The sequence below is a fragment of the Oryx dammah genome, unplaced genomic scaffold (genome assembly GCF_014754425.2).
Source record: "Oryx dammah isolate SB20612 unplaced genomic scaffold, SCBI_Odam_1.1 HiC_scaffold_26, whole genome shotgun sequence".
Lineage (NCBI taxonomy): Eukaryota > Metazoa > Chordata > Mammalia > Artiodactyla > Bovidae > Oryx > Oryx dammah.
In genome coordinates this window covers 92858155-92885538 of record NW_024070210.1, presented here as the reverse complement: position 1 = coordinate 92885538, position 27384 = coordinate 92858155, and the positions used below count along the sequence as shown (strand labels likewise).

At 41.0% G+C, this 27384-nt stretch overlaps 3 protein-coding genes across 3 annotated transcripts in view; 1 reads left to right on the top strand and 2 right to left on the bottom strand.

Moving 5' to 3' along the window:
- Positions 1-27384, top strand: part of LOC120852603 (ras GTPase-activating-like protein IQGAP2) — a 309398-nt gene that overhangs the window by 219888 nt on the left and 62126 nt on the right. The window contains exons 14-17 of the mRNA XM_040225934.1: positions 12342-12432; positions 17508-17675; positions 22657-22799; positions 24651-24821. Coding sequence (XP_040081868.1) covers positions 12342-12432; positions 17508-17675; positions 22657-22799; positions 24651-24821 — 573 coding nt within the window. The remainder of the gene's footprint in view (positions 1-12341; positions 12433-17507; positions 17676-22656; positions 22800-24650; positions 24822-27384) is intronic.
- On the bottom strand, positions 238-8450 carry LOC120852600 (proteinase-activated receptor 3). The gene is made up of 2 exons (XM_040225931.1): positions 8112-8450; positions 238-2896 (listed from the first exon to the last, which is right to left on the bottom strand). Exons 1-2 carry the CDS (start codon positions 8173-8175, stop codon positions 1824-1826), a joined length of 1137 nt encoding a protein of 378 aa, XP_040081865.1. The 5' UTR covers positions 8176-8450; the 3' UTR covers positions 238-1823.
- LOC120852602 (translation machinery-associated protein 7-like) lies at positions 12695-13088 on the bottom strand. The gene has a single exon (XM_040225933.1). The coding sequence runs from the start codon at positions 13048-13050 to the stop codon at positions 12856-12858; it is 195 nt and encodes a 64-aa protein (XP_040081867.1). The 5' UTR covers positions 13051-13088; the 3' UTR covers positions 12695-12855.

The window sequence follows — 27384 nt, the reverse complement described above, 5'->3', positions numbered from 1 at the left end:
GTATTACAGTTCATTATTTTGCAGTTTGCAGAAAGCAGTTCCTTCCATTGGGGTTTTTGTCATCTAGAAACTTATTTTAGTGTTTTGTTTTTTTTTTTTTTTTGCTTGCTTTGGTGTTCACCTTATTTTTACTCTTCATGTAACCACACAGGTACTGTAAATGTTCTTTGTGTACATTTTTTTTTGTTTTTTGTAGTCTTAAGTCCAGTGAAATAGGAAACTCTGCACACTCACAAATCAGCATTTAAAATGTCTTTTATTGTTTTGATGGGCACTACAAAGTGTACAGTCAATGCACGTTCCTACAAATTTGAAAATTCATCTCACAATCCTTTATGCCCTTAACCACTAATAATCACCTTCTGTCTGATGTCTAAACTGAGGGAAAGATTATCACAAAATATCATTTTCATATAAAAACTATGTTTAAGGACAAAAATAATGGAGCCATTATTTTAAGCTTATAAGTGACCTCTTGAATATATTCTTAGCTTGCCTTTTTTTTTTCTTTTTTGATGTGGCCAACCAGAAATAATATGCCCTGTCATATGGACTACCTTGCTGTCTCAGTAGGAGTTTAATTGACTTTCATGCTGTTTAGGTGCCTTGAGATTTTATTATTTCATTCATTCAACCACAGGATGTGCAAAGCATGGAGCCTTGCCCCACAGACCCTGGGAAGACTTAGGCCTGACATTATTACTAGAAACTTAGAGAAGGGGGAGGACAAGCCCCTTCTCTACCGCATATGGTACTTAGTAAGTGCTTATGGAATTAACATTTGTATACAAGTGAGCTCTCTAAAGTGCCATAAATAAAAATACAAAAAAGTTTTTTGAAGGTTCAGATGAGGAAAATGAACTTCTGAATAGAGAATCAGGGAAGAGTGGCCCTTTGAGGACTTCGAAAGATGGAAAGAATTAAGGCAAACATATTAGAAATAGCTTTCCAGTGAGGGGCAGGGTCAGAATGAGGAGAAGTGTAGATTATAGCAAAGGGAGAAGCTCAGCCAGTGCTTACATCCCATGCATGTTTTTCGGTAGATAAAATTAGTGTCAGTCCTGAATGCTAAATCTAAATCTTTATAATTTATTCCAAAGCAGTGAATGGTCAATGGAGGTTTCTAAACTGGGAGATTTGAGTGATATATTCAAACTGGCATTTGGGGAAGATTAATCATAGCAACCCACTCCAGTATTCTTGCCTGGGAAATCCTGTGGACAGAGGAGTGTGGCAGGCTACATGAGATCATGTGTTCATGAGATCACAAAAGAATCAGACGTGACTTAGTAACTAAACAACAACAAATCTAACAGTGGCCTGAGAAGTGGAGGACAGGCTGGCAGTGATGAGAATGGTTAGAAGGCAGAGGTGGGCCTGGATAACAGATGTACTGAGAGATACTATACACACAGAGTCAGCTGATAAGGCAGCCAGCAGCCTGAGAGTTGAAGGAGGCAGAAGAATTAAAAATGACACCAGATACTAAAAACAGAGATCTTAACCGCCCCTGCCCCTGCTGCACCCTTGCCCCCTGCTCCATCCTCAACCTTCAAGTCATCTAGAGTAGAAACCTCTTAGAAGTTGGGAAGACGGATATTTCAAGAGCTTGAAGTACGAGTCGGGCCGATGTGTCGTTGCCATGAAGAGAAGAGAGAGATCTTTTCTCCTGCATTGACAGTTTTTAAAAAAAGCTAGGGTGTATGTAATGCTTTATTTTGAAGCATTGTTTTTTAGGAGCTTAAAAATGGAGCTAGACAATAGAGCTCTATGCATATGTTACCTCAAGAATGTATCTTTTCACAAATAGCTTTCCTTGATCTCTAAGATGATTTCACCATTGTAAGGTAAGCAGTAGAGTGATCTGTGGTTTTTGACATGAGAAAATAAAGGAGTGGATCTAGGCAACTATTCAAGCTACCGAGGCACAACGCTATGAGATAGACAAAGTATAAGGCATCGGTGTTGCTGTAGTAGTAGTTTGCGTGGTGAATAATAAGGATGATATTGCTTGGAGCAAAGCAAATGGTAAAAATCACAAGAGTGAGGAGACTCGCCTTAATGTACCACAACCACCTACGATCTTTTGCATTAAGCGTCCAAATGATGGCTGTGTAGCAGTAGATAATGACCAGAAATGGGATTAAGAATCCAAAGAATGCCAAGGAGATGAAGTAGTAGAGCTGGAAGGGCGACGAGGACTCGCATGTGTTGTGGACATCGTGGCAGGTGCTGATGTCTTGCTGGACAAGATAGTACTCCTGCTTCAGAATGAAAAACGGCAGCATGTATAAGAAAACCACCGTCCACACCAGTCCACACGTTAGCAAGGCATAGGTGCGCTTGGGCAGTCCCCGGTAAGTGAAAGGATGAACGATGGCTAAGTAGCGGTTGATACTGATGCAGGCGAGGAGCAGAATAGAGCAGTACATGTTGCCGTAGAAGATGACCGTGGTGGCCCGGCACATGACCTCGCCAAATACCCAGTTGTTCCCATTGAGATGGTAAGCTATTCTAAAGGGCAGTGTGACACAAAACAGAAAGTCTGCAATGGCCAGGTTGCTGTAGAAGATGGTCATCCGGATGGTTCTGGTCCTGAAGAAGAGCATCCACAGGGTCACCGCATTGGCCGGCATTCCTACTGCAAACACCAGGATGTAGATGGTGGGTATCAATTTGGTACTTAAAGCGCTGCTCAGGTACCCCATGGTAGCATTATTCACATGGAGATTTGAATCAAGTTCTTCAGGGCACTTGATTTTTACAGTTGTGATGGTTTCTGTCCAGCCTTCTATGGCAGAAAGGGGGAACTCTTCAAAAGAATTTTGGGGAGCTCCACGGAAGGTCTTAATAGGCAAGGTTGGCATTGCCAAATTGTCTGCACCATATTCCATGCCTGTAATTGAAAAGAAGTATTAACATATGATTCATCACTGAGGGATATCTATTGTTCAGGAGACAATAAAACTAGATTTCTCATGCTACATAATTTCTGTAATGGTAGAATTTAGGATCCTTTTTATTTTAAACAGTCATTATAGCTCAGGTAATCAACAGGAAAGCATTTAATGTATATCATATGCCCCAGCAGCACGCTAACCCAGGCGGGAACCCAAACTAGATGACAACTCTTTGTATGTAGGGAATTATAATACTGTAAGAAGAGACAAAAATAGCAGTTTAAACCATTATAGGCTAATGTCATATTGATTATAAACTGTATAGGCATTCAGACAGTATTTAATCGATTTAGGTGTTGGGGCAAAATGTCAAGGAAAAGATGAATATGAGCAAAGATGAAGCAAGGTACATAAAGAGGTGGAATTTAATAGAAGACTAAGAATCTGGTAGGTGATGAGTGGCCACGGGCCAAAATTATGTAGGCTGACGTGGGATCTGGGAATATCAGATGAGTTGATTTAGCAAATGTTTATTGCATGTTTATATGCCAGTGAAGCACAGTTTTAAATCAATACCATTCCTGTCTTCAATTCTCACATTAATGGAGAAGATGCACAAAAGCACATTCTTATGCAAATAAGGTACATCTGGCAGGTGAAGTTGAAAGAGTAGGTTACAGCCAAATCTCTGAAGGGCCCCTAAGCTGTCCTAAGAAATCACATGCCCATTCACAGATGCTGTGGTTGTATGCAGATAAAATTGTGGACAGAGGGATGGCCACTGAGGTAGACAGCATGATGACTCCCTAAAGATTCCATGCGCTAATGCCTGGAACCTGCAAATATGTTACCTTCTGTGGCAAAAGGGACTTTTGTGGATGTGCTTCAGGATTTTGAGATGCAATGAGCACCCTGGATTGGCTAGTGGGCCAGATGTAATCATAAGACTCCTTATAAAAGGGAGAGGCAAGAGGGCCAAAGTTGGAGATCCTGGAAAAGGCTCTGCTGCCAGCTTTGAAGATTGGAGAAAGAGCCATGAGACAAGGAATGCATGTGCTTCGAGAGAGCGACTACAGCAAGAAGACAGGCTCTCTGTTGGAGCCTCCCTGCTGACACCTTGATTTCAGGACTTGTGACCTTCAGAAATGTAATAAACCCTGTGTTTTAATTTTGTGGAAATTCATTACAGCAGTAATAGAAACTAATATAACCGTGATTTGACTTGTGTTTAAGGTCACTTTGATGACAGTGTAGAGAAAAGGCTAAGAGGGTAAGAAGTGAGAGGCAAAGGGATCTGATTTGGAGGCTTTGTTGTTGTTGCTAAATCGTGTCCGACTCTTGCGAGACCATGGACTGCAGCGCACCAGGCTCTTCTGTCCTTCACTGTCTCCCTGAGTTCGCCCTGATTCATGTCCATTGAGTGAGTGGTGCTATCTAACCGCCTCTCAATCCTCTGCCGCCCTCTTCTCCTCCTGCGCTCATCTAGCCCAGCTTCAGGGTCTTTTCCAGTGAGTCAGCTCTTTGTGTCAGATGAGCAGAGTATTGGCGCTTCAGCTTCAGCATCAGTTCCTCCAGTGAATACTCAGGGGTGATTTCTTTTGAGATTGAATGGTTTGATCTCCTTGCTGTCCAGAGACTCTCAAGAGTCTTTTGCACACATGCATACTCAGTTGCTTCAGTTGTGTCTGACTCTCTGCCACCCCATGGACTGTAACCCCCCAGACTTCTCTGTCCTTGGGAGTCTCCAGGCAAGAATACTTCAGTGGGTTGGCATGCCCTCCTCCAGGGATCTTCCCAACCCAGGGATCGAACCCACGTCTCTTATGTCTCCTGCATTGGCAGATGGGTTCTTTACCACTACCACCACCTGGGAAGCCCCAAGAGTCTCCTCCAGCACCAGAGTTCAAAAGCATCAGTTTTTCAGCGCTAAGCCTTCTTCATGGTCCAACTCTCACATCTGTACATGACTACTAGAAAAACCATAGCCTTGACTTTATGGACCTTTGTCGGCAAAGTGATGTCTTTGCTTTTTAATATGCTGTCTAGATTTGGAGGCTACTGTAATCATTTCAACTCAAGTTGGTGGGTTACAGAGCTGGAGTAATGGCAGTGCAGAGGTGAAGATGAACACATGAGACTCGGTAATGGAGGCTCAAAGGGGCTTAGCATCTGGAGATGTTGCAAGGGAAGCAGGAAGCAAAAATGACTGGGAGGTTTGTCTTCTGGACAATATCGGAGGAGAGGCAGATGGAGCGTGGTGCAAGCAAGGGGGCTGAGGGTACAACACAGGGAAAAGCTAAGATCTCAGTTTTGAATATTCCTGAGTTCGAATTGCTGGTGCAATATTAGAATGAGAATGTGCCGTGACAGGTTAGACTTAAATGTGGAATCCAGAATTTCAGGAGCCCACATGAGGTGTATGGGCCTTTTAGTCTGGGTAGAGACAGTACTTTGATTTTGTGCTTGAATGTACTATAGGGAGAGATGTGAGAAAAAATAACCCAAAAGCAGAATTGTAGGGGAATGCCAGATTTCAAGAGAGGAGGAGACAAAGGAAGAAAAATTAGAAGAGGAAATTGATGATTCAAGAAGTTGGAAATGAAGAAAAGAAAAAGAGTATTAAAACAAATTACGTACTACAAATATTTGTCACTTAGTTGGCACATTGATACTAATAATCTTAATTCTTTTTTTAATTAATTTTTATTATGTCTCTTGAACTTCTAAATATTATACAATGTTCAGTTTAGTTCAGTCACTCAGTCGTATCCAACTCCCCGCGACCCCATGGACTGCAGCATACCAGGCCTCCCTGTCCATCACCAACTCCTGGAATTTGCTCAAACTCATGTCCATCAGGAGAGAGCAATTTTAAAAACAAAATAAACCTTAACACTCAAACCTGCTTTTCATTATGTAATTTTCCATAAATTAATCCTTGACGTGTAGAGAAAGTAGATTCTCTCACATTTCTAACGTTACCTTAAGACAGGCTTTTATGCTGAATATAAACCTAATACTTACATCGATTTAAAATGCCTTACTCTCCAGTTACCTCTTTTCACATGAGCCCTGAATTCCTACCTGTTGAATCCTGGAGGTTAGTTAGTGTTTAGCAACCTGGCTCTCCTTCAAAGCTGGTTTCTATTCCGGCTTTAATCTCTACCAGTTCCCCCTCGGGTGAAGTTGAAGTCTCCCTCATAACCTTGAGATCACAAAAACTGAATTCGGGGCGTAAGCAGAGGGTGTCCTTGTAAAGGAAGAAAGATTAAAGGAAAGAAAAATTGGGGAAGTGGCTCTCTTCTATGCCTGTGTGTGGCTTAGAGGTGTGCCACTTGAGTACAGCCACTCAAATCCTTCTGCTCACTTGGGCATTTTGGAAAATTCTCGCATCTGATGTCACCCGAAGAGAAGGGCCTTTTCAGGCTGGCACAGAGCTGGAAAATGGAGGCTGAAAACATGCTGTGCGAGTTATATCCCTTCAAGATCTGGTAAGGGAGCCATTGAAACCCAGTGTGTGTCTGTTTTCGAGAATTCCAGTGATTGAGCAAGATGTCGTGCCTGAAAACCTGCTGAACAGTGACGCTGTCAACAAGCCTTGATTCCATTTCCATGAGAATTCTGGCTCTGATCCAGCTCAGAGAAGTCTTTTACTCCTTAGAGCCTGGTTTTCCTTAAGAACGAATGCTTGTTAAATTATGTGTGTGTGTTTTCATTTATTTGAGTGTTTTATACAGGTTCATCTGACATGATGTCCCTGAAATGTGTTTCAACCTGAGAAAAGGCTTTGGAGAGGGACTGACCCACAGGGAAGAGACTTCAGCCACTAAACGGGGGCGGGGGGGGTGTCTTCCTCTCCATTTCTTCCCAACCCCTTTTGATGAAAGCAAATTCACCGCCTTTCACTTTGCCGCCTTTTTTTTTTTCATAAAACTTTTTACAGAAATGGCAACCCACTCCAGTGTTCTTGCCTGGAGAATCCCAGGGACGGGGGAGCCAGGTGGGCTGCCATCTATGGGGTCGCACAGAGTCAGACACGACTGAAGCGACTTAGCAGCAGCAGAGTTAATATACAATGTTGTGTTGGTTTCAAGTGTATAGGAAAGTGATTCCGTTTTATGCATACCAGATATGTAATATATATATATTCTCTTTCCGATTCTTTTCCCTTAAGGTTATTATAAGATACTGAGAACAGTTGCTTGTGCTATACAGTAGGTCCTTGTTGCTTGTTGTTTACCTGTTTTGTATATAATGTATATATGTTAATCTCAAATCCTAATTTATCTCCCCTACCTTGTTATCTCTTTACCTTGTCACCCTTTAATTCCCCCCTTTTCACGTCCAGCAAACCCCACGAGCACCTTGAGGGAACCACCTCTGCAGACTTCTTTTCTTGTGCTCTTCTGGTTGATTTTGGCTCATCCTCTCCCAGAAAGAGCACTTACTCACTGTAACTCCCACACGAGCAACTGCCCTCCACACTGTCCTAAGACCACCTCAGCGATTCCAGCTGTGAGTGTAGGTAGCATTTCTCTATAGAGCCTTGGAGTTTTTTTGTATAATTTTTATCTTCCCTGTTCACTGTCATTTACTCCATCAGCTCTCTGGCTCCTAAAATGTTCACTGGAGAGTGGAACCCTGACAGTAAGGAGGTTGTGGATACCCCTGTCCCTGGTTGATCTAGAGCAAGCAGGAAATTACAGGCTAACATTGTACTGAGTGAAACAGAAAACACATACTTCTTTTGGGAAATGCGAATTGATTAGCATCAGTGATTATTGAAAGCAGACCAACCACTCTGTCTTTCAGGGAATATTCTTGTTTTCCTCATTTGTGACTCACCAGGAGCTATTAACATGGGATTTTTAAAATCTCTTTTAAAAAACGTTATTCCTTGCCATATCAGAGGAAATGCTTAGGAAAACAAAAACCTTTTAAAGAAAATTGATTCTTGATTTAATTGTAGAGCTCTCCTGGCTGGACTGTGCCACAAATTTTTAAATACGAGCAGAGAACAGTCTTGGACAAGATGGGAATCGTGAACAAACTACATCTCTTCACGTCCATGATTCCCCCTTTTAATAACCAAGATTCCACTCTGCTTTTGGGGGGTGTGCAGTCTGTGTGAAATGTAAAAGAGACTAGATTCGGTTGACTCTTGGGACACAAAGTAGCAATCCCACCCGACATCATAAGGAAAGAGCTTACCACTTTGACAGGAAGCAGGTGACAGAAGCAGTGCTCCAAAGGCTGCAAAGACGACGGCTCTCATCTTGATCCGAGCCACCTCTCTCTAGTGTGCAGGACTGGGGGGGTTCACCTCGGCTCCATGAGCCGGCTCCCTGGTTCTCTCGGTAGGTCGGGGTTCTGCTGTGCTCTGTGGACGGGAAGCCCGCCCGGGTCCTCTGCAGGGAAAGGGTGTGACAGCATTCGTGCATGACTCAGGCTGAGCCTCTGAGCGTGTTCCTTATCCCTGGAGAAAGTCGTGAAACTCCTCCCACCGCTCAGAGGCCATTCTGGGCAGAAGCTGTAGTTCCTACTCCGTGTATTTCTGTGCATGGAATGAATGCAGATAAGGGCAGAGGTGAGCTGGAAACAGATGCTTAGCAGCAGTTAAATTTAAATCTGTTCCTTATCTCATTTTTACCCACTTTAAAGATAAGGTTCCAGGGTGCCATTTCTACCTAGTAACTGAGCTGTCAGAAATTATCCTTCTCCTTTTCCTTTCAGCTATTTCAAATCTTATTAGATTCATTATGTGATTGTAAACTAAATGAATCACGGAAAGCAAGGTTTTTTTTTTTTTTTTAAGACATTATGTTCTAAGCGCTTGATTACTTTGAAAATTCTCCCTCAGTGTCACGTTGGTCTGAATTTGTCATCAGTGCTCGGCCAAAGCTTGGTTTCACTGTGTTTTGTTTTGCCATAGGTCATCATATTCTGAGCCATTCAATAATTCTATAGGGTCAGATAAGTAGGGATTTCCCCAAAAGAACACTATTTGATTAAACTAAAATCATGGCACAGCATTTAAGATGCTAGAGGACTTCCTTTATCCGACGGGTATTGGTGAGCAGGTTTACAATAAACTTTTTTTTCTCAACTGTTGTAAAATATACACAGCATAAAATTTGCCATCTTAACCATTGTTAAGTGTACAACTCAGTAATGTTAAGCACGTTCACATTGTTGTTTTCACATATAAGCTTTGCAGTAATGTTAAGCACATTCACATATAAGCTTTTATGTGTAGTTATATTCTGGAGGATATAATTTAATATGTAGTTAAAGAAACTGCATTATAACAAATTTTCCTATAGTTAACACTTAAACACTAATCTAGACAGCCCAATAGCTTGTTGACTATAAAAATGCAGCAAGAATCAGAAAATGCAAATTTCATGAGACTTAAGGATAAAGAATAAGGTGGGAGGAAATTGATCTGTGTGAACTTTTCACATCTTATCACACCAAGAGCCTTACAATCAAAAGTCAGTGTTTAACATGTATATTACCATGTGTGAAATAGATTGCCATACCAGGTTCGATGCATGAGGCAGGGTGCTCAGGGCTGGTGCACTGGGATGACCCTGAGGGATGGGATGGGAAGGGCTGTGAGAGGGGGGTTCAGGACAGGGAACACATGTACACCCATGGCTGATTCATATCAGTGTATGGCAAAAACCACTACAATATTGTAAAGTAATTAGCCTCCAGTTAAAATAAATAAATTTTTTTAAGTCAGTGCTTAATACTTCAGCCAAATAATATACAATTACCTGGTAACACAGTACAAACTGAGGTAGATTTTGAATTATTTACAATTTTCTAGGAATCCTCTAAATTCAGGAATTTATTACTTGATTTTCAGATGGCCTACGTTCTGTTGACTTAATCCATCTGTAACTCGTATATTGAACCTGGCTTTTTAGCTGGAAGTAGAGACTTGAACAGACTTCCCTGTTAGCTCATTTGGTAAAGAATCCACCTGCAATGCAGGAGACCCCAGTTCAATTCCCGGGTCAGGAAGATCCCCTGGAGAAGGGATAGGCTACACACTCAGTTTTCTTGCGTTTCCCTGGTGGCTCAGATGGTAAAGAATCCGCCTGCAATGTGGGAGACCTGGGTTCAATCCCTAGGTTGGGAAGATCCCCTGGAGGAGGGCGTGGCAACCCACTCCAGTACTCTTGCCTGGAGAATCCCCACGGACAGAGGAGCCTGGAGGGCTACAGTCCATGGGGTCACAAAGAGTCGGACACGACTGAGTGACTCAGCACAGCACAGACTTGGCCATCCTATAAACACCCTGTTTCCAGTCTTCCAGTGATCAATTGAAAGGAAGATCTTACACTGGTAGGCTTCAGTTTTTACTCTTGGCTTTGCATTTAACTCTAGCAACCCTCGCTGCAGTGCGTCATGATTTAACTGTTGACTTCAATTATTTTGATTTGCAAAGTCCTCTTGGGTTTAGCTTATAAAACTAATACCTTCAGCTTTGAAATGGGTTGTAACTTTCTTCTCATCTGAATAAAAGTTTGTATGGTACATCTTCTACACTGGTAAGTTATGAAGAAATTTGGTAAATACCCTTCAGAGGAAAAAAAAAAATCTAAGAAAGAAATGAACTTGTGTGGAGCTTAGTTTTTAGGCTGTACCTGGGGGAGTGGTTGGGTTCTCTTTGGCTTAGAAGCGGAGGAAAAATACTTTCTGTTCCCCTGTCCCTTCACCATCTTCCAGGTCTCAACTTCCCGTCTTGCTTCCTGTTTGAACCTTCCACGTCCATTCTCCCAAAAGATGGAAAATCTTATTAGCATGTGGTTCCCACATGGCAGATCCAGCTAGAGGTGATTGGGGAAGCAGGAACCAAGCCTTCATCCATGGTCTTCTTTAATCTGGGGGTTACAGGATGAAATAGCAGATATTTTGTCTCATTTTCAGAGCCCTTTCCCCACGTATCATCTCTTACTAGGCTCTGAGGGAGACAGAGTTGAAGGCTGCCAAAGCTGCTGGTGCATGTATTTTCTCCTTCCTGCCCCCTATCCTTCTTGAGTCCTACATGATGGAGCTGCTTCTGCCTGGCTTCGACGAACCACCCTCTGTTCATCACAATCTTTCTTTAGGCTATCGCACAAGTAGGCAGATATTTTCAGGTTTTTAAAATGAAATGTCTCATCTTCTCTAAAATACTTAATTTCTACCAATAACAAAATTTACTTGTAATCTTAAGACACGTTTATATGAAATGCAGTTGCTATCTGGAAGCCTTCTTTATTTACATTGTATGCTGGCACTGCCTTTGGGGTAAAATCAGAATCATCCCTTAAAGTAAAAAGGAGTAAAGGTAACTCAGTACCTTTCTACTGCTGCTTCCACTTCCTTTCTGAAGCTGTCCTTAACGACTTGGTCTTTTCTTCCCCTGCATCTCAACACTCCTAATACAAATTCATCTCTTCTTGGCTATTTCTAAACTATCTATCGCTAATATTGCTCTGATCACATCGTCTTATAGGTTTTTATTTTTCATTACGGTTGATTACAGGATATTAAGTGTAGTTTCCTGTACTATATGGTAGGGCCTTGCTGTTGACCCAGTAATTATCATTTTTGATGCACCTGCCTCTTCTGCTAAACCATTAGCTCCCTGAGGGCCATCACCATGCTTCTATCGGAATCCGCCGGGTCTTATTTTTGTCACTGTGTCTGATAAAATCCACATTCATTTTTTTCCCACAAATTGAAAGTGTGCCGTGCCCCCCTGAGCAACCTTGGGAGCTACAGTTACTGAGTGATTGGGGCAGAGAATATTTGATTGACCAGAGTAGTCAGAGAAGGCTTTTTTGGAAGAGGTGGCATTTAAATGAAGGCCTGAATGATAAGAAAAAACCAACAGCCACACACCTGGGGTAGAGCGATGGGATCAGAAGGAGGCGGGTGTGAAGGTCAGGACAGTGAGTAGACAAGGGGGAGATAAAAACAGAGGGATGAGCAGGACCGGATCCTTAGATGCCCACAGTCTGTGGGAAGGGGGTGTTGTTTCCTTCCAACTGCTGGAGAGAACCTCTGATGGAGTTTCGCAGAGGAATGACGTGATGCGATGTCCTTTTTGGGAGGGGTCATCTGGTTCTCTGAAGAGGGCCACTGGGGTGGAAGCTGACGTGGAAACAACAACAGCAAATAGGAGATCAGTGCAGCTGTCAAGGGAGCGATGATGGAGGCGGGTGAACGGGACTAAAGGGGTGGTTGTGCAGAGGGGAAAAGTGGTCCCATTTGGAGTCTGTTTCATCAGTAGCTTCTACAGTGTGTGGCCATGCTGGGTTGTTGCTAAATAAGAGTTTGTGGAAATTTTAATAAAATGGCTCCTAAAAAACCATTGTTAATTCTGTTTCATCATCATTCACTGTTTTCTTTTTTTCTTTTATTCTGTGACCACATTCTCAGGACCCTCAAAGTGCTTCTAAAATTCTTTGGCTGGATGAGATACAGCATGCCGTCAACGAGGCCAACAAGGACATAAACAAAGCGAAGCAATGTAAGCCCTCGCCGCCTCCTGCTGCCGCAGCTTCGTGCTTACATCTGGCTATCCCCCTGAACTTCTAATTCCTAATTTTCAAAAAGTGTGCCATTTTTAATTTCTGAAAAGATACGAACTCTCACCTATTTTAATTCTTGAATTCATATTTATACAAAAATAAGATTGATTGCTTGCACTGGTTTTCACAGTTAACTACCTTTTCCAGCAAAATTTGAAGTTGTAGCTGAACCAAGTCCAGAAAGCAGAAAATAATTTCTCAACTCTTTTTTTTTTACAAAAGTTTATTCTTAAATGTACAGTAGGTTCCAAGACAACACTTCATTCTAGCTATAGGTGGCAACAGATATTATGGCAGGGAATCCAGGTGTTTAAACAAGAATGGAACTAAGGGTCATCACTGCCTCAGGCACAAGGAACAGCTTATTTTTTGCCAGATTTCTTAATTCCACCGGTGGCCAGGGGGCCTTTCCCCGCGGCCTTTGCTTTTAGCTCCTCGAGTTTCTTCTGCTCTTCCTTCTGCTTCTGTTTGAATGCCTTATCTTCCTCGTCCATCTCCTTGGCTTGCTTCTTGGGCTGCTTCAGGGGCTTCTTCTTGCCACCTTCGCAGCCCGACATAGCGCCTGCTGCCCCTTACCCAGACCCTGCCACCGGAAGCGGAATTTCTCAACTCTTAAATTTATAGTATAATCAAGTCCTTTTTTATCTTGATCCTTAGAAAGCTACACCATCCTGCTTAATAAATGCCTGTCCTCCCTTCCATGCCTTCTATTATAATATCATTTTTCAAAGAAATAGAACTATATATATTTTTCCCCTATGGAAAAAAGAAAAACTACACATGTAGCCATTTAGTTTCTCTGGAAAGCAAGTATCTAGTACTGTCTGACTATCTCTACATGCATTTATATGGAAGAATAAAGAGAGATTTCATTTAAGAAATAGGCCCACGTAATTGTGGAGAGGCTGGAAAATCCAAACTCTGTCAGGCTGTCTGGCAGAGGCCAGGGGACTTAATCACCAAAGACAAGTGGCTGTGGTTAGTATAATATTAATAGATAGCAGGGTCAAAGCAATAATTACAAAAATCTGACACAGAGACCTATGGAATTTGCTAATTGATTGTGGTATTGCTAGAAGCAAAATAGACTGTCTACTAAATTCTTACTTGATTTGTACAAGTGGAAGAAGGGTTCTAAGTCAGGTGAGTGAAAGTATAACTTGAATCATAAACAGAAAGTCATGGTCCCTCCATCAATTCCCGGACTTGAGCCATTTATAGACCCAGAAGCCCTTGAATGAATGAGGGACTAGGTTCCCTTGGGAAAGGAGCCTGCTACGTTACCAGTATGTTACATCCTACTGTGGTGACTGTGCTTCCTCCCAGGGAAGGACGCAGTCAGACTTTGCAGAGATTACTGGACACTGGCTCTGAACTGACCCGAATTCCAGGAAACCTGAAACTTCACTGTGGTCTGCCAGTCGGGATGGGCTTATGGAGGTCAGATGATCAGTGGAGGGTTGCTCAGGTTCATCTCACAGTGGGTTTAGTGGGTGCTGAGACCCACCCCCTAGGGTTATTTCCCCAAGTCCAAGATGCATAATTGGAATAGACATACTTAGCAATTACCAGACCCCCCACTTTGGCTCCCAAATAATAGTTTGTGTTTTTTTAAGCATCTATTTTCTCAGAGGATAATAAGAAAACTCACATGGCGATCGGGGTGATATGCTAACACTCTCCATGTATAAATAACCTATGTAAATTAAAATAAGATTCCTAAAATTGTAGTTCATTAACCTGTCCATTCATGACATAATTAGAATCTATCCTGTTGTATCAAGTCATAGAATGCTTTTGAGATACCTAGTCTTGCTCCAGAAGACATGGTTTGAAACGTTGCAGGCATTTGTGAGGAACATCTGGTTTTTATTTCCTTAGCCTGAAAAATATGTGTATTTCTCCAACCTGAACTCTTATATCCTTAGGATCTTTGAAGTCTCTCTGTTCAAACATTCTAATCCTTAAGAAAAAATAAAATTAAGCTGTGTACACAAGAGATTTTAATTTATATGTTAAACTGAAGGCATCTGTAGTTTGAAAAATACACTTTTAATAAATTATATTGTCATCAAAGCACTCAAAAAGACTAAAAAGGTTATAGTTTTTCTCCTAGAGCTCAAATCAGTTTAAAAGTTATTTTATTCCTTTTTTTCATGTTGTTCTTATACTTGACTTACAAGTGTTAAGTCTGATCCTCTTGAGACTTACAGTTCTGTTTACTATGAATGTAAGAGATTTTCTCAAATGTGTGAGATTTGTGTGCTCCACACTTGCACATTTAAAATCCTTTCTTCAACTTCCATCCTGTTCCTTAAAAAAGTTGATATAGTGTCTTCTATGATTTATAACAACAAAAAGATGTTCTAAAGATAAAACTGCCTATATTCTTACACTGAGATGAGAATTTTCCAGTGTTTTCAACAAGGAATTTAATCTTACTTTTAAAATCACTCTTCATCCTTTATATGAAGACTTGAAAACAAATTCTGGTCACATGTTGCAATTATCAAACCCACTCCCAGATCATTTGTTGGCCCATATGTTTGACCACAGGCAAGATTTGAAAGGGCACAGTAACTCAAGACTCCTTGATTTTGGCCCGATGTCCATTTTCACTGGCCCATCTTGCTTTCTTCAAGTAGGTTTGTCTCTACTTTTGACTCCTTAAAGCAATGTCGTTCAGCCGTTATCCATGATTGTACCCCAAGAAGTCTTTCTAGACTTTTTCCCCCCATGGTGCTCTTCACCATGAAATTTTAGTACCACTAATATATACCTGCTTCTGTGCCACCTGTCGATACGTGCTTTTATATATAAAGTTTTGTTTTGTTTTGTTTTGTTTACTTTCTCTTCCTAAGAACCAATTTTTACCCTCCTGGGAGTTATATCACCTATTTTGAGAATGCATGCCTGAGAGAAGCCCTTCTGGCATATGGATTAAGACATAAATATATTTTTGGATCTTAGGAGGTTTGGAGGAGGTTTCTTCCTTTGTTCCATAGCAGAAACATACCTGGCTTTCTGGATATCGTTTATGTGTCATTCTCAGCTCTCTGGAACTTAATTGCAACCCATAGCTTAAGAAAAAAAGCAGTCAAAATAGATGTCTCAAAGCCTGAGCACAAAACTGATTTTTGTCAATTCAATGGAGACCTCGGGGACAGCTGCTTTGAGTCTATTTATTCTTATCTTAAGCAGAAGGCTTACCTGTTGGTTATGTCTCTACCCAACTCAGAAGCTATGATTTACCAAGAAGTTAGGTGCTTTGGCTGCCCTATGCAGGCATTCAGACAGGAACAAGAAGCGATAACTGACAGTGGTGTTAGAGGAAAATTAAGAAGAGGAGGAGTTTGGGACCATTTATTGCAGGAGCAAAGTAGCCCAACACCTCCATAGTCTTTGAAAATATCACATTACCACACAATATAATTTTGATGCCATAAAGAATTCTTCTGGCAGCTCTCAGCAAACATTAAGCACCAAAAATGTACCAGGGACTGTGGGTAAAGTGATGAGCAGGGCTGTTCTGTTAGATTTTTCCCCAGGGCTTTAGTTTTCATGGAGCAGGATTCTGTTAAGATGAAGGTTGGTACCTAAAGGAGTCAGCTTCAGTCATCTAGCAGGTTAGTCCATGGACCCACTGCTTGTACATCAGTACATGTACTTGAAAGAAATGTATGCCTTCGTAATACCCATCTTTTAAGGCAAATAGCACTTCACTGGGTTTGATAAAGCTTTTCGACATAACTCATGTGAGGATCCTTTGTCATTTCCTTGTTCTCTCCTCTTCTCTGAGACCACAGACTTCTCAAACACCAGGACTGCCTTTTCCTCCTACTAAGCTTTCCTGGAGAAGAGGAAAGGGGACAGCTTCCCCATTCCCCCGAACTTCTGTGTCTGAAAGGACCCACCACTGTAGCTTTTGTTCAGCAACAACTGGAGTTGGCCACCGGAAGTCTTTGCCCTTCGAGTGCTCCTCCAGATTGCATGACTGGACTTGTAGGTGTCAAAAGTCAGACTGTTTTTCCTGCCACATCAGCCTTCACAGTTCTATGCACATCTGAATGTAATTTGATGACAGCAGTATACCGTTTGAGAAGCTTCCCTGGTGGTGCAGAGGTTAAAGCATCTGCCTGCAATGTGGGAGACCTGGGTTAGCATTTATACGGCAGAGTTTGACATGTCTGTTTAAAAAGAAAAAAAAAATCTTTCTCCTCTCTCTTCATCAAGATGTTTTTTCATCTATAAAGTATTTTAACCTGGTTTCTTCCATGTTTTTGTTCTACCTTTCTAACCCAGTACATTTACAGCCCAGTACATTTACAGGTTGTGAAGACTGTAGGTCCATTGGTGGGGCCAAAATATTCTTACCTAAACTAGATGGTAAAGAATTCACCACGTTATCTTTCTTCAGGCAACCAAGAGTCAAATGTGGTTTTGTTTATGGGGAGAGGCAGACATTTGAAATGGGATCACGTGCTTTCTAGGTCTAAATTGGTTCCAGAATTAAGTTTCTGGACTCTGCTGCACATATCCACCAGCTGTGCCCGTTGCCTTTCTAGAACAGTCATTCAGGTTGCTAAGGACAATCTTGAAAGTATACTTGCGCTATACCAGAGAATGTCAGGATTTTTGTGGCTTAGATAGTGTTTCACTTATTCTAGTATAAAAACATGTTTTCATAAAGCTTGTTCTCAAATACTGATTAATGACCCGCATAAGGGCTGCATATCTACGGTCAACATGTGTCCACCCTGTTTCACAGATCACCACAGTGGGCAGAACCAAGTGCCTTGAGAGCATACAGGAGTAATGAGGAAATACTGCTCCTGTGGATTCCTCTTACTACCTGGACAGTTGATGACTCTCTTGAGTGTATGCAGTGTATTCTCTGAAAGGGTAAACAGGTTTAATACCAATGCATTCCTAAAAGGTTGACTTATATCTTTGCATGCCTCTAGGGTGAGTAGAAGATAATTATTAACAGAAACATTTCTTTTTCATTACCCAGGGGTTACACTGGTCGTTGATGTTAATCAGTTTTTGGAGAAGGAGAAGCAAAGTGATATTTTGTCTGTTTTGAAGCCTGCCGTTGGTAATACAAATGACGTAATCCCTGAATGTGCTGACAGGTACCATGATGCCCTGGCAAAAGCAAAAGAGCAAAAATCTAGAAGTGGTAAGCGTCTTCATTGTTTAGCATAAATTAAATAGCACTTTGAATATGATGACTTCTGTGGCATTGTGTTATTTTAGTTTTGAGACCAATAATTGCTTTCAAATGAGTATTTCTGAATGTTTGTCATCTCTGGCAAGGAAACTTTTTAGTGTTTCTTTTCCTTTTTTGTCTTTTGGAAATCTGTGATTAACTTGGTGGCTGTGGTAGGTGCCATATACAGTATTTTAATATACAGTATTAAAAGGAGATTTTGCTTCCTATCAGTTTTGCCATTGAGACATCCTTCTAGTGGTACAAACTGATTTTTACACTAATATATCTCTCCATCCTTTTTGAAACAAATGATATGTTATTGTGCATTTACTAATGTACATTAATACATTATTAAGTAGAAGTAAAGAGTAATCCTGAAAGTATAAAATGAAGTACAGCAAATTGGTCTGTATTACGGAGAAGGCAATGGCAACCCATTCCAGCACTCTTGCCTGGAAAATCCCATGGATGGAGGAGCCTGGTAGGCTGCAGTCCATGGGGTCTCGAAGTTGGACACGACTGAGTGACTTCACTTTCACTTTTCACTTTCATGCATTGGAGAAGGAAATGGCAGCCCACTCCAGTGTTCTTGCCTGGAGAGTCCCAGGGACAGGGGAGCCTGGTGGGCTGCCATCTATGGGGTCGCACAGAGTCGGACACGACTGAAGCAACTTAGCAGCAGTAGCAGCAACCTTGGCATATACTTGCTGCTGCTGCTCCTCCGCCCATGGGATTTGCCAGGCAAGAGTACTGGAGTGGGGTGCCATTGCCTTCTCCAATCCATGAAATGTTAGCTCTGGGATCATGAGTTTAGGGACTCATTTTTCAGATTTAGAAAATCACATTGACAGCATTTTGGACAGAGGGAGAAAATGACAAGCCCAATGAGACTAATTTTTGGCAGAGAGAGCCCATCATCTCTTTAGTGTGATAGATTTTTGTTGAGCACTTGCTGTGTCCCACTGTCAAGGATTAAGGTGTCTCCTGACTCAGGCTGATGTTTATTTGTACCATATGTACATAGTATTTCTCATCTTTAGAAAATTGCTTTGACAATATATGGCCTTAGAAATGGAACTTGAGGGAAAAAAAAAACACCTTTTTTTAACTCACTGGAAGTCTGTCTAGAACTACCCTGTGTACTTATAATTAGCCTGATGTATTTCTAACTTGGGAATTCTACCCTCTGATTGAGAACATTTTCCGATAATGAAATGGGAATAGGGCTACTGGCCATCCACTGTTACTTGCTGTCTGGTCACCCTTGAGCCTCTCTCTGCTCCCTTCATATCTCTTTATCGGTTACTACAGTGCCCCTACCTCATCGTTTATGAAGAAAGACTTGCACAACTGTATTTATGCAAGGGGTGATTTTCTTAGAGATGACTCATCATAATTTCAAATCTTTGGCCCAAACTTAGTTTTATCTTCTCTTCCCTAAGCTTGCCTACTCCTTTTCCCAACTGCCATGTTCTGATCAGCAGAGAAAAAAAAATGTCCCCAGATAGCCAATTTAGAAACCTAGAAGATACCTTAGATTCATTTTTTTCTGGAAAAAAAATAAGAGTTGGGACTTTTTAGAGATTATCCTGAAGCCATAGATGGATTTGAGGCATATGCCATCTTAATACTAAGTCTTCTGATCCGTGTACCATGGTATGTCTCTGCTTTTAATTAGGTCTTTACTTCTTTCAGCAATGTTTTGTAGTATTCCATGTATAGGGCTTGCATTACTTTATTTGAATTTATTCCTACCATATTTTATTATTTTTGATATCATTGTAAATATTTTCTTAATTTCATTTTGGGGTTGTTTGTTGCTAACATATAGAAATACAATTAATTTTTTTATTGAGATATAATTCACATACCATAAAATTTACTCTTTTAAAGTGTGCAATTCAGAAGTTTTTATTATACTCCCAAACTTGTATAGCTAACACCACTAGTTAATTCCAGAATATTTTTCTTATAATAAATGGAGCCCATTTCCCATTAGCCATTGCTCCCCACCCCCAACTCTCAGCCCCAGACAATCACTGATACACTTTCTGTCTCTCTAATTTTTCCTATTCTGGACATTTCATATAAATGAAATCATACTGTATCTGACTTCATGTAGCATAGTGTCTTCAAAGTTCATTCATGTTGCAGCATGTATCAGTTCCTCATTTCTTTTATGGCTGATAATATTCTGTTGTATACATAGGCCACATTTTCATTATTCATTCATCAGTGGATAGAACTGGGATTTTTCCCTCCAGTTTTGGCTGTCCTAAGTATGGCTCAGATGGTAAAGCGTCTGCCTACAATGCAGGAGACCTGGGTTCGATCCCTGGGTTGGGAAGATCTCTTGGAGAAGGAAATGGCAACCCACTCCAGTATTCTTGCCTGGAAAATCCCATGGACGGAGGAACCTGGTAGGCTACAGTCCATGGGGTCGCAAAGAGTCGGACACGACTGAGCGACATTTACTTTACTAAGTAATACTTATGTGAACATTTGTATGCAAGCTTTCATGTGGACATATTTTCATAAAATTTATTTTTGATGTTGATTTTGTATCCTGAAACCTTTATTCTGATAGCTTTTAAGATTCCTCAGGCTGCCACCTGTTTATAAATAAAGTAATCCAGCCGCACTCATTAATGTGTATGTTATTGTCTCTGGCTGCCTTCATGATACAGTGAGAGCCAAGTAGTTGTATGAGAGATCTATAACACACAGGACAGAAATTACTCTCTGGCCCTTCATAGAAAAAGATTACCAACCTCTGTTCTCAGAGGAAGAGGAGAAGCTTTCTAGGGAATTAAAGACTAACTTTCGTTTTCAATAGAGCTGTGAACATTGTTTGAGGGTGTGAACAGGATGATTTATTCTTACCTCTTTCACCTCTGGTTCTAGGCTGTCTGTTTTTCCCCAGACTAAAGTGTTCACTCTTACATAGATCACTTAGCCTTAGAGCTCAGTTTAGGTCTTCTATAGGTATGATTTTGTCTGGAAGGCATCTAGAAAGCATGTTTCCATATAGACTGCACATCACCTCTTAACTCACTGGAATCTTTCTCTGTTGTGCTTCCTTAAAGGCCCATAGTTAGTCTTTTCCTTCAGTTAACAAGCCCACTATGTGCATGCATGCTAAGTCGCTTCAGTCATGCCCAACTCATTGCGGCCCTGTGGACTGTGGCCCACCAGGCTTCTCTGTCCATGGGATTCTCCAGGCAAGAATACTGGAGTGGGTTTCCATGCCCTCCTTCAGGGCATCTTCCCAACCCAGGGGTCAAACCCACTTCCCTTAATCTCCTGCATTGGCAGGCAGATTCTTGACCACTCGTACCACCTGGGAAGCCCCAACAAACCAGCTCCCCTTCTTAGGAAAAATCCTTGAACCCTGTTCTGGTGATGTCCTCCTCAGCCTTTGACCTGACTCTAAATTCATACTTGACGTGAAAATGATAGAATTCTCCTTTTCTTTTTTTTTTTTTAATTTATTTATTTATTTTTAATTTTTACTTTACAATTCTGTATTGGTTTTGGCATAGATTGACATGAATCCACCACAGGTGAGAATTCTCCTTTTCTATTATTCACTGACATCCCAATCCAAATAAAGCTTTACAGTGCCAGTGTGGTTCGCTTTTAACCAACTAAGAACTTTTAACTTCTCAGTTCTTATGAAAGTAAAAGATATCCACTTCCACCATTTTATTTGATTTCTTTCCTTCCCACTGAGAGAGTTGCCTTAAAAAGTATTCAATCTTCTGAAAACATTTGTGAATCTGATAACTATTGGTGATTGAAAATATATAATGATTACTTGTGATCATCCATATTTGACTGTACAATATATTTTCTAGTAAACCAGCATTTCTAAACATATAATTGTCTAATTGGCCATTTGAAGAGATATGTATCTCTCTGTGTATCTGGGCACCCACAGAACAGTTGAGAGGCATTAAAAAATCAATTGAAGAATCAACACACTTTAAAGGGCCTTAAAGTTATCTTTGCTTGGTTATTTGAATCCATTTAAATATTCTTTGAGGAAATTCACTAGGACTCTGATTTACCTATAAAGGCAATTAGTCTAGTGTTCACTTGGCAGCAGTTGGCTTAGCTTGGTCTGAAATTTTTATTTTTATTGTTGTTTTTAGCTCTCTGGTCTGAGACAAGAATCGTAACCATTCAACAAAATAAACAGATTGCTAATCTATTTTGTTGACTGCAAATATTCTTGACAGGTTTAAGCCATGACTGCCATAGATGTGTTTGTTTTTTTTTTTTCTAGTATTCTCTCCCTGAGAAAATTATGTCTGTTCAACATTTTTTTCCTCCTGTGTGTGTGGTTTTGTAGAACAAGATGAGTCAGAGGAATCAGGAATTTTCCTTTTTTCCCTTCTTAGTGACCTCAGTGTTTATGTATGCCATTTTGTGCTTTGAATAAAGTTGTCTGCAAAGATGAGTCACTTCTGCTTTGGTTTAAGGCAAATCATTAAATAATGGGTCCTCCTTAAATAGTGGGTCACAGCCCTTGTAGGCCACTCCTTTTCAAAGAAGTTGCTGGAAGACATTCTAAACAAAGAGGATTCTTCCTCATTGGTCTCCCCGTCTACTTGTGGTGCTATTCACATCTGGCTGGTGTTTCCCTCCTTGTTTAGTTTTCCTTCTTGCTGGCCATGTGTGACTCCTTTAATCCTCATGAGAAATTTGACATGCAGAGCTAACATTAGACGTCACTTTCCTTTTACTTTGGTTTAGTAGGGAGCTGCCTTTGAATACACAGAATTCATTCCATTTTAATGACTCATTGCTAATGATTTTAACTTAGATTATCTGAATGTCTGGTGGAAAACATCTCTGTTCAATTATTTTACTTTACTGAAGAAACTACGTTAATGTTAAAAGTTTCCACGCTCCTCTCTAGAATTTAACAAATCTTTTTCTTTAGTGTCTACTGAAGGTTCATGGCTTAAACTCACCCTGCAGGAGAAATATGATTACTACTACAATATTGATTCAAAAGAGACTTCCTGGGTCACACCTGAACCCTGCTTGCTTAAAGAATCATGGCTCATGGGAAAAGAAATTGAGGTAGGAGTCTGCTGTTTGATGGAAAAATGTACTATATAAAGATAACTGTGATTGCTTTTCTATTTTAGAATCAAGGAATTGATGGGAAGAACTGATTTATTTGAAGGCTGGATATGGAGTAAAGTCTTCATGAACTACAGCTAGGTGTGGCTGCATGGTTACTGATTTCTAGAATGTCTTCCGTATGTCAGAGCAGCACCACAGAGCAGCAGGCAGATAAAACTCTTGCAGATTATATGGGATGGCAGATTATCCTAAGAAATCAATCTTCAGTTTTTCCTTGACACTAGAGCTCAATTAGTGGTAATTCTTTGGTGGTTGTCAATATTCAAGATGTCGTTTCTTTCCCCCACCTCAACCTATAACAGGGAGCAATATTCTTGAAGGAATGTTTACCAAGATTGCTTTGGACTTGAGACCAAAAGTTGGCCCCAGAAGATGTGAAACTTGCTCTGTGATCCAGGCATTATAGTGTGTTTAAAAGAAAATACTTCTAATAATTGAATTCCGTCTTGAAAAAATTAGAACTCACTCATATAGATCTCATAGAACGGTTCACATTCACCAGCAAGAAAGATACTGCAAGATAACAATATTGTGGACAGAATCTCCAGTACAGTAACTTACTTAAAACTCACTAAAACTTCCTTAAAACTTACTTAACTTAAAACTCAGAGAAAAAGCTGTAACATGGGGTTGACAATGCCACAGAAATCCTGAATGACAAGAAGATAGTGAAAAATGTATTCATTTACTAATTTCAAATGTGTAATGTCCCACTTTTTACAGGAAAATGGCATGTGGCAGTGAACTATTAGTGCTGCTTTGTTGAAAAATGAAATTATGGCCAATGTTTAAAAACCATGTGCTATCATTGAAAGAGGATATGTCAAACTGTGAAGAAGCAACATTGAAAGGTTAAAACTCAAGAGACAAAAATTGCTCATATGGCATCCAAAGATGCCCTAAGTATAATTTTGTGAAGTTATACCTGATCCCAGCATCAAGATTAATAGAAAGTGGAGGATCTATGCTGTTAAAAAAAATTATTCTAGTCAGTCTGAAATTACTGAATTTAGGCTATACGTATGTCTTCTTGTGAACGTCTTAGTGCATCTTTTTATGATTTCACTCTTAATTGTTTAAATTCACCATCCGTGAAGTCCATTCACATGGATGGTTAAGAGGCATCTGCCATAGAAATGAGTCCAGTCTTTGCTCGCATTTCTCAAAGAACGTGAAAGTGAACCCAGTTCGTCGTCCACGTGAAGACCTCCCAGCCCCCCTTCTCCCTTGCTTTCTCATTCATCTAGGTTTCCCTGTCTGCCCAAAAGAGTGCTTATCTTCCCTCTCCCAGCCCCTTTTCTTCTGCTCCAAGTCCTTTATGTTCTCCCAAATTTATTTTGAGTTTTCCCCTACTCCTTGCAGGTATCTGCCTCCTCTGGCCTGGGCAAGAAAACCAGAGGCCTTCATGGGCATTGCCGTCTTTCCCCCAGGAGAGGGAGGAGGTGATGCCAATGCTTACGTCATCATTCTTGTCTCTCTTATGCTCTGGGGAGCCCAGGCCTTAGGCCTGGTCCATGCCAGCACCATCCATACATCTCCACCTCCAAATCCTGAGACCATTCAACCACATTCTCACCTCTACCCAGATTTCAGAGGATTCTAAAACCATGTCACTAGAAAGAAGCTGAGCCAGCCCACCCCTTGACTCTGGTCAAATCTGTTTTTACACTGAGCCGGAAAGAGCTATCCAGATCACTTTCTGAAAGATAGAATTTCCAGAAGCTGTTCTCTGTGCTCTTCTCACCTGATGTGTGAAGTGTAACCATAAGAAATATCTCTTACCAGGACATTGTTGAGGATATCACTGCAGATTACATCCGTGAGAAGATATGGTCTGCTAGCAAAGACATGCTCCAGCGCTTCCAAGCCACAACCTCAGGACCCCTCATTAGGAAAGAGTATGAAGCTAGGAAAGCATTTTTGTATGAACAGGAAAAGCATGTGGTCAAAATACAGGTATGTGAGTCATCTCCCACTTGTAACAGACAGCTGTCATATCCCATGAAAATGTTTTATTTAATCATAGGACCGTCAACTACCAGCATTCTAATAAACAAATCTGACCGAAGATCGTGTCCTTAGTCAGTGCCCCCGAGTCTACACTGTTGAATGCTCCAAGATGGGAAGGATGTTGAATGACTTTTCACCTGTTGTCTTCTGGAACGTATTCAGGACGCTGTGAATAGTCAGTCAGGAATACCTGAGACCTGAGTTGAAATCCTGTTTCTCTAAAGAAACTAGATACCCTTCTGTCACCTGCTATCTAACCTTGGGTGCTTTCAAATTGGTTTTTTAGTGGTTAGTGGATACTGAGTGGCGTCTGAGTTTCTATGCACTAAAAAACAGAGAAGTGAAGTGAAAGTGTTACTCGCTCAGTCGTATCCAACTCTTTGCAACCCCATGGATTGGGGCCCACTAGGCTCTCTGTCCATGGGATTCTCCAAGCAAGAATACTGGAGTGGGTAGCCTTCTCCAGGGGATCTTCGTGACCCAGGGATTGAACCTGGGTCTCCTGCATTTTAGGCAGATTCTTCACTATATGAGCCCCCAGGGAAGCCCGAAAAACAGAAGAGCTCATGAAATAGATGTGGCATCTCTGAGAGTGTCTTCTCTCTTATATAATCTCTCCTCCTTCATTCTGCAAGAAGCATCCTCTTTCCGAAGCCCTTTGTTGTGAGCTCTTCTTAAGCCTGTATGACGTATCCAAACATTCTGGTTGGCAGGAGGGGAGCTTGCCAGATTTAGATGTTTCCATTCTGTGTTCCGCTAGCATCCTCTTTCAACTGCCATGCTGGTTTTTAAAAGACTGTGCATTTGTCCTTTTTTGCGTGTCCGAAGTGATACTGTTTTTGATGGGCAGGGTTTGGTGGGTTTTTGCTTTGGCCACTAACCTACATTTCCTAAATTGAAAGTTTTAAAAAGAGCTTCTCTTTTGTGATCATTGGCATGCTTATCTGCTTCCCCACCTAAGTAAAATATTGTGCAGGGAAGAAGATGAGTTTTTACAACTTTTGTATTCTTGTGGCTTGCAATCAGTAGATGCTCACATGTCTGAGTTTGCAAGAGCTTAAGATGATAGAGGGCTGGAAAGATGAAATTTTTAATAAATTTCTTTTGTAAAGTTAATATTCAAAGGATTTTTCTAGGTGAACTTGCATTTCAATTTATTCTTCTTTTAATAAATGATAGATAAAACACACAGGAAGTGAACAAAATCTTAAATATAGCATCATCCACACTGATGCTAAGACTCTACTTCTGCCCAAAATTTGAAGAGTGTTAACTGGTGTGGCATGACTTGGACCACCCTCAAGCTCTCCAGTCTGCCCACAGCTACGTTACAGTTAGAAGACAGTCTGAAGAGGCCGCTAGTGTAAAATCTGCCTGATACCAAGACCCAGGGCTGACGTCACGAGAGAGCTGGGGAAAGAGCAGAAACACTAACTTGGAGGCTTTCCCCCTCACCTCAGTGGGAGCAGCAGTATTGAAGAAGAAGCTACTGCACTGCCAGGTCACTCCGTGATGACTTGTCCCTGCCTCTTCTGACAGAGGAGGGCATAAGGCTGAAAGGCAGACTGTAACCTAGAGAGGAAAGTGGGCTGACCTAGAAAACCAAAAGACCGTGAACCAGAGGGGATCACACTCGTCTCGTTTTTTTGCCAAAGTAGCTGATTCACTCTGGATTAGGAGAACGCTGTGCAATCTGAAGGGTTCCCCTCTGTAGAAAAGTCTGAACTTCTTTGTTGACTGAGTCAGCCCCAGACACAGCAGTCTCTTAACAAACTCAGTAGCTCCACTGCACTGCTACCCGCAGTCTCCTCCTCGAGAACTGGGTTTGGACAGAGAATACATATCATCGGTAGCCAGCCCTCTGCCTCGGGTGCTGAGGGGGCAATTCAGATGGTGCCCAAGTAGACAGGGAGCAAGGTCAATGAGACTCGACATAGCCAGATTATTTCTGAATGGTAAGTAAAGAGAAGGCTCCGGTAAAGTGGCCTACATTTAAGACGTGAGCCAGAAAAAAAAACTCTGAAACAAAATTTTATATCAAAAAAAAAAAGAAAAATATAAGTTAAAATATAAATGAAGTAAACATTTAAGGGAATTCTTATCCCAGGAGACACACAAAAAATTATACTGAAACTCCTTTTGCTTTTAAGAAACTTAATATGACACATGGATTTAATGAAACAAGACAGCATGACAAAATGAAAAGGTAGCCAATGGCTACAGAGAGGAAGAAAAATAATGACATCCCAGAACGTGAATGAATTTATCACTGCAAAATGCAAAACAGCCACTGGAAAGTAAATGAAACACGTGGAGAACTTGAGAAAAAAAAAAAACACACACACAAAAAGCTGAGGGAAGGAATAGATGGCTTAAAATATATTGTCTCATCTGAAATTTCCATTTTATCTCAGGGTTGTGGGCATTAAATGGGATTCCCATTAATGGGAATTAAAATGGGATAATTCATAACAGGCTGTGACCAGTATGCCGCTCAACAAGTGTTTGA

Bases quoted from the DNA above. Each gene is read 5' to 3' on its own strand.
- LOC120852600 (XM_040225931.1), bottom strand. From the start codon at position 8,175: ATGAGAGCCGTCGTCTTTGCAGCCTTTGGAGCACTGCTTCTGTCACCT. The intron at 2,897-8,111 runs GTAAGCTCTTTC...TTTCAATTACAG, and splicing joins ACCTGCTTCCTGTCAAAGTG to GCATGGAATATGGTGCAGAC.
- LOC120852602 (XM_040225933.1), bottom strand. From the start codon at position 13,050: ATGTCGGGCTGCGAAGGTGGCAAGAAGAAGCCCCTGAAGCAGCCCAAG.